General features: G+C 39.7%; 1 protein-coding gene across 1 annotated transcript in view; it reads left to right on the top strand.

Annotated features, from left to right (window-relative positions):
* The first annotated feature begins 6,728 nt into the window (after window positions 1-6,728).
* Window positions 6,729-11,491, top strand: part of RUNX1T1 (RUNX1 translocation partner 1) — a 137,722-nt gene continuing 132,959 nt past the window's right edge. The window contains 3 exon segments of the mRNA XM_025394392.1: window positions 6,729-6,989; window positions 7,165-7,248; window positions 7,251-7,307. Of these exon segments, the coding sequence (XP_025250177.1) occupies window positions 6,869-6,989; window positions 7,165-7,248; window positions 7,251-7,307 (262 nt within the window). The 5' untranslated portion in view covers window positions 6,729-6,868.

Genomic DNA, 11,491 nt, shown 5'->3' with positions numbered 1-11,491 from the left:
GTGGGGGTTTTCTTAGAGATACCCAGGCGCTCTGCGCCCGCCTGCGAAGTTTCCCTGTTACGCCTGGACGTTTGGGGTGCTGGATTGGGAAGCCCCTGGGTGAGCGGGTGGACGGTGGCTCCCGTCCCGGGCTTCGCAGTCAGGGGCCAATGGGCAGCGTTGTCCCCGCCCGACCTCTGCGCGCTCCGGACCCAGCCGCCCCGGCCCTCCTGGGTGTTCCCGTCGCGGCCCCGACTCGGTGCCCGCTTTTCCTGAGCGGGGAGCACAACCTTGTGCCCTGTAGCTCCCGCCCGAAGGGATCCAGACTCGGAGCCGCGTCCGGATAATTCCTTTCGTTTTCCAGGAACCCCTCTGGTGAAGCCCCTGGGTCAGTGGAGACGCGCTCCGGGGCCCGCCGCTCACTGCCCTCTTTGCGAACCTGAAAGGACCGGGTTGGTTGGCGCACCCAGACCCCTTTCCCCAGGCGGACCTGGCGTTGACTGGGTTGCCTTGAGCAAATACGGCTAGGTCAGCACAAGGCGCTCAAATCCATTTTTTGAAACGTACTATTTTTTGTTTTTTGTAAGGGCGGTCAATCCTTGGAAAAGTTTGAGTACTATGATTCCGGGAAGTAGGATGTGAACCACAACTGTTACTAAAAATAGCTGCCTTCCCTCCCCCTCTCCCCCAAAAGTCCTTTCAGTTTGGAGGATTTGGCTGGGCGGCCGTGCAGCCCATGGTCTCCTCATTCCTTGCAAAGCGTATCGGAGAAAACCTTCAAGATTGGGCACCACACATTCCACCGTGCCCTAGCCTGGCTGCTGCTTTCTGGGGGAATCTGCAGAAGGTCGCTTTAAGGAATAGCTAGGATTCCCGTGGAGGAGGTCCTGCAGAACAGTGCCCGAGGCCAGAGCGAGGGAATGAAGACCGGGATAACTGGAGAGGCCACTCCAGACAAACTTCATGTGCTTAATGTAACTCTGAGCCCCCTTGAATGTTTAACTTCGCTTTCCTTAATTAATCTGCCCAGGGCCTGTATATAAATGGCTATCCACAGCTGCTGCAGATTGATTTATCTCCTGATAAAGGTCGGGTTGCTGACCAAAGCATTCCTTATACCTTCTGTGTGAACTGAAATGTGTTTTACAGGGATTTTTTTTTCCCTCTCCTAGTCTCCTTTTCAGCATCTGTACCATTTTTAAGTGCACTCAGTAGCTTTTATTATCATTGCCCTCCTTTGCATAGAACAGGAGTGGAACTGGGTCTGTGCCCAGTGAGTCCACACTCCCTAGAATACAAATTGACCAGCTTCTCTGTGATAAACGGTTTGTTAGTGTTGGGGGCCTCCTTTTAGTTTATGGCAGCGTTTGCCTTGACCGTGTGAGTATTCTGTTGTGCCCAGTTTCTCCTGTCACACAATTCTTTAGAAAAGGTCACCAAACACCATTGTTTCTTAAACCATCATAGCCCCAACCTGAGCAAAGTTTATGTCAGCTGTGATGTGTATACACAGAAGCAAATATATAATTCTGTGGATTTCCCCCTCTTTTATCCTTAAAGTCTAGTTTTTAATATTATTATGATTTTCAGATAATAAAGATAGGGTTGTTTGATTTCAGTTTCTTTTTTTTCTTTACTGATTTTTTTTTTTTTTTTCCAGAGAAGTCTGACAATCTCACCCAATAGTAATCAGAGTTTGATCCGGGCTTTTTTGCAGCCAGGATGGATGCTGAAGAAGTTGAAGTCCATTATTTCTTGTGCTGTGTTCAGCATTTTATATTTTGTTGGTTTATTATTTTAAAGGATGAAATTCCAACAAAACAACCAATCAGTCTTATACTGGGTGCATAAAAATGGACTTTTTTAAATACTGAGGATAGCTTTTTATTAAATATTTGTATTTAGGCATTAATAATTTTATTATAAACTATTTAGACGGCAGTGACTATTTGAAAAGCTAAATATTGCATGGGAGAATTTCAATACTCAGTTTCTCCAGTGTCCAGTTTATACCTAATAAAAGCAGTGGAGAAAACAGTCTATTTTTTCTTTTATGTTTGGACAACTCAAAGCAGACTAGAAGTCTTTGAAATGATATTTTCCTTTGTGGACTTAATCTCTGTGGTCCATTAATACCTGCTAATAATTTGTGTTAAAATGATCTTTAAAAGGTCCTTTCTAATAAAAATCATTCTATGTGCAATACAATACATTGCACTATTAAATTGCAAGGACAGTATTTTTGCAGCTATGGGACTGCAGCTTTTTAATATTTGCACAATTTTCTTTTCCTGAGTGGAGTGAAATATTGCTCTTGATGTTAGTATTTGATGATGTGCTCTCCCATTGAGGTGAAGGTCTAAATATTTGTAGATAAAAGAGCACTTCATAAATTGCAAAGAACTACACAAATGTAAGGTGCCATTATAATTTATTTTATTGTCAAATCGAAGCTTAGCCAAAAAATCTTGCATTTCTTTAAACGCTGAAAAAGGATCACGAGAAAGAAATGCTTCCAATAGGAATGCTGGTCAGTGGTTGTCAGTTTAGGACATTCTTCACTGTCAAATCCTGTTTCTCACTTCTTTGATATGAACATCAGCTGACAGGCACTGAATGCAAAGCCTTCTTCACTGAGGTTTTATGCAGGCAGCATAGCCCTTCATAGCAAAGCAGTCTGAAAAATTGGCACCTGCAGGATTTGCATGTGAAAAAAACCGAGTCAGTTGCATTTTGCTGCAGTCTATTACTGTAAGTTATGTAAGTTCAGTGAGAAAGGCTATTTATTTGTTGCTGTTTGGGCATTTAAAGGTTCTTTGTTTTATGGACACCTTATTCATCATATAGTGATCCACAGACTTTATTGATAGCAGAAGCAGGGAGAAGTGAGCTCTGGCTTTATAGAAGTTATTTATTATAGAATGGAGGTGCTTTTAACCATGTGCTTGCAGAGTGCACTTACATTCATAGTTAATTTTTAAGATGTACCTTAAAAGAATGAACCCATTCAACTTTGAGAATAATCTATCAGAAGTAAAACAAATGCATAAAACTAACAAATATCCTTTGAAAATAATATAGGATTTTAATTTCTATATGTTAATAACAACTTAAAATCTATAAGAAAAATATTTAAACCTTTTTCTAAATTCAGGAAAAAAGTTGTTTCCCCCAACTTGTAAAATTATGCTTGCCTTTTAAAAATCAAATTTGACTCTATTTATGCAAAATAACTAACAAATATTCAATCAACTAAAACACCTCTGTGAACCTGAGTATTATCTGTCAGCGAGAACATTTTATCCAGAATAAGCTATTTATTATTATCTAGAGACACCTTCCAACTTCACTTTTTTTTCCACAGCCATTAATATAAGAGTTCCTAAATAATGTTTAAAGAACAGTGAACATTTTATTAAAGCAAACATTAGTTCAGTTTAATGGAGGTAATTGTAAGTGATAAGACAGAGCAGGTTATCTCTGTGTTGTTTAAACAGAAGGAGCTACTTTGCACCATTTCCAGTAGCCATCTGTAGAAGAGAAGGGTTTGCACCTGTCTGTCCAGACTAATTATAGATTAGGGCCAAAGAAATGAAATTCGAGGAGGTTTTCAGCTAATGAAATCCATACTGATTTTATTGTAAATGTGTTTTATGTAAAGAGGGTGATGATGGTGGAGTTCTGAGTGAATAAATCGCTATGTAGCTGCTAGGCACTTGGTTTTGAAGCATAATTCTGCTGCATTAACCTTTGATATTAAAAAAAAGACAAACAACTTAGACATGGATGCTAGCCTTTGTTTGGCATCCATAGCTACAATTTAGCGAGCAGCAGTGAGGTTCAGTGTGCAATTTAGAAATATGCTGTATAAAGCAGCTTAAACATTAAGAATATTATGATATTCTGAAATGCAGATGAAGTAGAAGATAGGCTCTGTTTTAGCTTATGCATATAAAACATTGGAAAATTAGAACGGCCTTTTCCTGCATTTCAGCTTTGTATCCATGAGAAATTAAAGCAAAATGAGTGAAGAATGCATTCTGCAATAAAAGGTCACATGAATGTCTACCACATCTGTTTATAGTAATTATGAACATAATTAACATAAGAATTACAAATGAAATAATGACAAGCTGAGCAATGAGATATTATGCCATAATGGTCATATGTTGGAATTCTCACATTATAGCACACTAGAATTCACATACTCAAAGAAAGAAAGAAAATGCTAGATTTTTATCTGAATTAATGCTTCAAAACTTATCTGCCTGGGGCAGATGGACTTCTTGCTTTTATAGGAAGGTAACCTATTATTAAGAAAAGAACTAGTTGAAATTAAGATTTCTAGTCTCTAGCCTGGACTTTAAGACAGCTGTGATTATAGAAACCACTTTCTGTTGTACACGTCTTCTGTGATTATACTTCTTGATTATTGTATTGCTGTTTTTTTTCTTTTAATTGAAAGCTTTGCAGCAAAGTGTTTGCTTTGGAAGAGAGTCATGGATTCTTCCCATTTGAGAATTGGTTGATCTTTTCTATAACTGTGAGCCAAAAGTCAATGAACAAACAAGGTACTAATAGAAATACTGTGCATTTACAAAATCGGACCATTGGCAGATGAGCTTTTGAGCAATATGCCTCTAGTATTTGGGATGCCCCTTTTAAAAAAAGCAAACCTTTTCAGGGTTTGAAAGTAGTAGTAATGCAGGTTTTTTTTTGTTTTTGTTTTTTTTTTTTTTTAAATAGCATTTCTTAAAAGAGCATGTAATGGAAAAATCAGTGGGCACTTGTAAATTGTATTTTTCTTCCCCTGGAGTTTTGTTGGATTTTTAGGTGTTTATATGTAGTCTGTGTCCAAACTGATGTAACTAAAATGCAGTAAAGGGTGGGGGTGTGTGTGGTTGCTTTCCGTTACTCTGAATGCATTTTTCTAGAATAGCTAGAGAAAAGGTGAAAGGTGACCTTTTATGAGAGCTAAAGTGATACTCTAGAAATCTGTTATTAAATTTAAAACATGTAAGTATGACAGATTTTCACCCATTTAAAGCTCACTTGATTTTGTAATGTAACCAGCCAAGTGTTTTACTTCCTATCCTTGCACCCTTCTCTTAACTATTGAACCTGGTCACTTTTTGAAGATTTATGGAGAAATATTACCTTGTTCTCGTCTCAGTGATACCATGAGGTTTTCCACATTATTGGATTACTGGAGGATTGTGGCAGACCCCTTTTTATCTGACATTCATTGCATGACAAGATTTTCACACATGCCCTTCCCCCACCTATGCCCAGCTTTTTTCCACTTTGTGTTACCTATCATATTTCTTTTAATTCTATTCTTGGGGTTGAAACATTGGTGTGTGTGTGTTTGGGTGGGGTGGCGGAGAGGGGGTGGTGCTCCACTAAACATAAAACCGTTTTTTGGCTAAGTGATTTGGAGGGGAGTGTCTGATTAAACAATGCTTCTTCTCATTTTCTAAAGGGCCTCTTAAAATTTGGTTCCCTTAAAAGGCAGGGGCTAGTTCTCTTGCTATTCTGTGTTTTTCTACTCACTAGCCTTACCCTCCACCCCCATTTTATTCCTTTCTATGGAGACCCCATGCGTAAACTATTTTATAACCTGAAGTTTCACAGCAGCTAGGGCTACAGTGCATACCATGAACAATTGTGTAGTTTATTGGCTCCTTCATTCTGAACTCACTCTTCATACTGTAGTGAGAGCTTCTTAACCAAGCTTCAGTGCCTTGAAACACAGCACAGCCAAATACTTCCCCTCCCCCAATAAAATAACCTCTGCTGCGTTATCCGCACTCCATTAAGGATCTGATCAGATGTTCACATTGTCTGATGGGTGTATTTAAAAGTGAAAAGGGGCTCCCAAGGGACTACTCAGGTGTGTCTCCTTCCTGACCCTGCTGGGGAGGGGGATGAACTCTGGACTGACGGACAAGCATTAGCCCGTGCTTGTTCTCTGATTGATTCTCTGGCTCTGGGTGGGTGAAGAGCCATGAGGCAGCTCAAGCCAAGATTGATTGCCTCAATTTCAGATTCCCACCTCCAAAATAGACTCTCAGATACACACATAAGGAGCCCCCTCCCCCAACACAATTTCTGGAGGTGGAGCAGGTCTCTGAGAGTCACCTGTAGCTACCAATCACAAGTGGTCCTCCTTATCACAATGATGTTGGCTGCAGGAGTCTTCAGCTGGGACACATTAAAGTTCAGGGACAGGAGCTATTTTATATCTCTGCATGTGTGAGTGTGCAGGGGCTGGAATTTGGGAGTATTGGGGTCAGCGAAGAAAGGGACAAGAACTCCCGACTTCAGGTTGGTCTGGAAGGCTGCTTAACTGCTCCTAGACTCAGTAGGTTTGTTTTGCAAATTGTGGCTATTTGGATGGAGGTGAGAAGGCGACTGTCTCCTTAGGCTCTGCCAAAAGAGAGCTCTTGCTCCTCCTCTGACCTTGACAGAATCTCTAACATGTTCCAGCCTAGCCCTGGAGCAGGGAAATACAGTTTGCTGGATTCCTCCCTTTTTTGGGTGGTAGGGGCAGATTTGGGCATGCAGGCGACTTCTAGCCTGTCTCTCATTCCCAGACAGCCTTAGGGTAGCTCTTCCCCACTTTCTGGCCCCATCCTGGGGTCTGAGCCCCCGCCCCCTCCATCCCTCCTTCCCTCCTGCCTGTGTCTCTCCTTCCCTCCTGCCTGTCCCTTTCTCTCTTTCTCTCTCTCTCTCCCTCTGCCACTTTTCCTCCCTCTCCCGCTCCGTCTCACACGCACCCTCTGTTTATTTTCCTGCCTCCATCTGGGCCCTGCTGATATTGTAATCACCCTGATGCACGTTGGCTTCTCTCCTCTCCCTCCTGCGCTCACACACTCACTCACACACAATGTGCCATCCTGACAAGCCTTTTACTTCTGATAAGCTCCAATGTGTGTTTAATGAATACAAAGCCGCGGTCTGGGTGCCGCCTCGGCCGCGGCCGCTCTCCCGCGCTCCTTTGCCAGAAGGTAATCTCCGTGAACAGGGGAGGGAGGCGAGCAGGGAGGAAGGAGGGGTGGCCAGGAGGAAGGGGGGCGTGGGGAGGCGGCTTTTCTCTCTCCCTCTCTCCCTTTCCAAATGATTCAGAAGTCGATAAGACCAGGAGAAGTGAAGATGTAACATGTTATCTGTCGCTCCTCTTAGCTGGCGGAGAGAATTTACATTTAAAGATTAGCAGAGTGAGAAAGAGAAATCTGCCTTTTGTTGTGTGGGGTGAGGAGGAGGCATCTACCCTGGCCTTGACGCTATCTCCCATCACCTCTGCTACCCAGACAGGACTCACCGAGGTGAGAATACCGGAGGGCCTTATCTTTAATTGGGTTTAGTTTTGCCAGTCTGAATAGGTTTAAAGAGACTCGATAAAGGGGGAACAATAGATTATTTATTGACTGGACGCTGAAGCCTTTAGATGAAGAAGGGAGAGACAAAGCTGCTTAACAACTTGATTAGTTCGTTTTTATTTTAAGGTGAGACTCTCTCTTTTGGTGGAAGGAAGGGCTAGAGAACTTTGGTGCAATTTGGATGACTTAAAATGTCTTGTTTCCTCTCCCCTGACAACCCCCTACCCTTCTCAGCACCATGTACTTCCCTGATTTTAACAGGAGTTTCATTACCCCTTGCGTTTAGGATTGATGAACTGAGAAAAGAGGGTAAAGGCTTTGGGGTTGATCATTAATGTTTGGTTTTGTGTGACTTGTTTTAAATGCGTGATGAATTGATGCTAACGGTACTTGAATGAGTAAGAAAAGCAAATGAAGCCTACTTTTAATATGGAATTAGTTGATTTTATAGTATGGTTCAACTCAGGCTAGAGGAGAAAAAAATCACTCCAAGTCTGTTAGGTAGATTTGTATTTTGGATTTGAACCATGAAATCTTTTGGTTGGAGCTAGTTTAAAAAAAGGAGAAAACATGTCTTATTGACTCACAAGTATTTGAAACATTATAATATCAACTTTAGAAGGTTCTTAAAATGAAGAAAAATGGAAAGAGTGATTGTTTTGCCTCTTACACATTGTCAAGATAGGTGTTTTCATAGATAGATAGATATGATCCAGTAACTAAAAGCCTAATTAAAATTTGTTTAAAGCCAGGGGGGCATGTTTCCTTGTTGACAGCAGCAGATCGATTGGGTAAGACAATAGAGTCCCATTATTTTACTTCCATTGACTGAACATATTGACATTTCAGGTTTGCTGTTGCCTCAGTGAGCATGATGAAACACTGAAATTCACAGACCAACTGGCCAGAGTGGCACATATATTACTGTATGTCATTTCTGCCTTCAGGTTACCTTATTACCCAGACAAAATGGGAAAGGACAGCCTGGAATCTTTCAGAAAGGGTAGAGCTCTTTTGGCTAAGAAGCTAACGGATAGCATGTCTTAGGAACATCTTAAATTTTACCCAGAATTGGGTGTTACACAGAAATATGTGGAGCGTGTTTAAAAATCTGAAAAGCATGCTAGCCATTGATCTTGCATATTTTATATAGAAGGATGCCCATTTTCAAGATTTACCTTTACCTGGAGTTATTTACAGTGAGTGGTCGGTCACTATTTAGGTGACCAGTTTGTTGCATGAGTGACATTCGTTCTTTTCCAGTCTGGGGTACTGAAACAGCCAGGCACCTGCTAAATCTATATCTCATAAAATAATGTGTAATGTCCCATCAAAAATAGGGCCTGACTCTGACTTTTTGTTTCCAGTTTTCTTTTACTGGGTGGAATACAAAGTGAGATGTATGTATTTTACACTCATGTGCATGCATAGACAATAACTTATATAGATAAATATGTGTATTTCAAGCAAAGGCAGAGAAATACTAAGTATTTGTTATCTTGGTGTAATTTACCCTTTCACACATTTTGCATAGTCTTTAAATAACAAAACTAAGTATTAGGCAGGCGTTGAGTCCAAGAAATTTGAACCATACAGAGAGAGAATATGAAAAACAAAACAAAACAGAAGGGACTTAACATATTTTTATGTTAATGAAATTTATGAAAATATAAATCTATTATGACTATGACTTATACATGGCAATTGTTGCCATCAAGTAGGCAACTGATGCCCTATACAGTGTTTAGAACAAAACTAGTCCTTTATACCATTTTCATGAAAATGTTAGGTTTCTATTTGATCAGCAGGTGCTGTTGAGATGAAAGCCATGTGTAAATTTTCAGAAGGCCAAAAGTGTCAATTCAGAAAAGGAAAGTGATAAGAGAAAATGCAATCAGTTTTCCTGTTTTCAATTTGTGCAGGATTTGAAGAGCTGTTTTGTTAAACTGCTACATCTGCTCCAATATGAATATTGAACTACTTCCACTAAAAATAACAACCTATAATTTGGAAGCTACTGCAGTCTTTTGTTAATGCGAGTGGGTTATTTAAAAACAAAAAAACAAAAAAATAAAAAAAATAAATAAATTTTCTATTCTGACAATCTCTTGCTTAATGTGCATTTTCATTTGTTGGCACTTTTATCCTCAGCAGATAAATGGTAGTATGCAATTAAGATCTCATCTTGTTTGACTATAAAAGAGGTTTCCATAGGTGAAAATCCTGGTAATAAAAAAGGGTTCACACAAAATAAAATTTATTTTAAAATAACCTGCATAAATACATGTATTGAAAATCAGATAGTTATTCCTTACATTCTCTAATACTACAATTTTTAACTTACTGCTGGACTATTGTAACAAAGTTAACACTGTTCCTTGCATACTGAGCATTCTGAGATTTATTTCACCTTTAATATACCTGCAAATGTAAGTTTAAACTAATCAGGGATATTTTACTAACAGGGCTTTCAGAATAATCTTTTCCATGCTTAAATAAAATGATTAAATTATGCTTGAGTGCCTGCATACAAAAGCTTTAGCTTCTATAGTACTGCTAATCAAATAAGTTTTATGGACAGGGAAAGCACCACGTAGAGAAAAATTGGATGCATTTTACTAGTGTCATTGCTAGGAAAGACATGTTCTTTTAAAATCATCTAATTTTAATTAAAAAGGAAACTCTTAAGATGTCTTAAATAATCATAATAAAAATAATACTGTGTCCTTATAACAAGAAAGTGAATGGCAATGCTATCCATATAAAACATGGACAGAGAGAATTAAACTAGAAGGAAGACTGGTGAAATTTGAATAAGGTTCAATATTGATTCAACCTTGGATTGCAGTTTGGTGGACTTGTGGCTATAGTAATTTGTCTGGGGTGAGACCTGATCACTGCTGAGGATCAATTAGCTAAGTTTGTGGCTTCACATGTGAAGTGCTATACACACTCGTCACAGATAAACTCAAAATATTTCAAGAATGAATAAAGGGGAAGGCAGGCATAGTGACACCTTAGCATGTTTGATATTAACAAATGCAATGTTTCTTCTAAAACACCAACTCAAAAGAAGAGGTAGTTTGAAGAACAATGTTGAATGTGAGTATTGGCAATTACATGTATGGAACCAACCAAAGAAGAATGCTTTTAAGGAAGGCAGTTTCCAATTTCAAGCCCAAAGAACAGTTCAGTATGGCATGTTGTGCTGGCATATCTTAAAGAGAGCTGGGCATCATGTGGCTGTTTCCTCTAATATAGCACCAGACTCTGACACTTTTAAGAAAAGATGCTGAATCACATATCAGTGTACAAAAAGTTTATTCACAGACATAATCCCTTCACTTGGGATGTGATCTTCTAATGAGGGTTGTTTTTGAAGCCACAGTACCTTACATGACACCAACAGGGGAGATGCCTGTGCCTCTTTTCGGAATGTTCATACTTGATGAAGTCATGTCCAGGTTCTTACATCAGAACTACTGGTCTTAAGTAATGCCCCATGGTTGATGTTTAAAGTGTGAGACCTGCTTGTTCAAAAAAGTTTAAAACTGTCAGTGTTGCCTACAACTATTAATATTTTCAACGACCAAGAGATACCAACTTAAAATCATCTGCTTTAATAGTTCTAATTGTGATTACCTTTATAAAGTAATGCAGGAAGGAGTAAAGCAGACATTTGTTTTAGTAGGTTTCATATTGATCAAGGCCTCTAAAGCAAATCACTATTTGGATGAATAGAGCCTTTAGAATATAGATCTTGTAGAAGAGGAATGCAGAGGACATATATGTGAAGTTTTCCCGTTGTGTCTCTAGCAGTCTAAGCACCTCTAAGTGCCTTGGGGAATGTGATTGACTGGGTTCATTAATCTTTTAACACCTGGGGCACAGACCACTTCTAAGTGTGCTCAGGGCTCTTGAGGGCTGCTACTTAGTTGTTGGTCTTGGGAGAGAGGAGAGGAATTGATAGATACTAGAGACCTACTGTGAGCCTGGCCTTAACCAACCTTCACATACATTCTCATCACTGGTTTTTAAGTAAATGATTAACCAGTGTTTCACTTTCTTAATTTCAAAGAACCCCAGCCCATTGCTCTGAGACTCTTGCCATAGTTACTCTTCTGGCTTGA

The sequence above is a fragment of the Theropithecus gelada genome, chromosome 8 (genome assembly GCF_003255815.1).
Source record: "Theropithecus gelada isolate Dixy chromosome 8, Tgel_1.0, whole genome shotgun sequence".
Classification (NCBI taxonomy): Eukaryota; Metazoa; Chordata; class Mammalia; order Primates; family Cercopithecidae; genus Theropithecus; species Theropithecus gelada.
The sequence above is the reverse complement of the archived record's forward strand: the minus strand, read 5'-3'. Positions and strand labels throughout refer to the sequence as shown.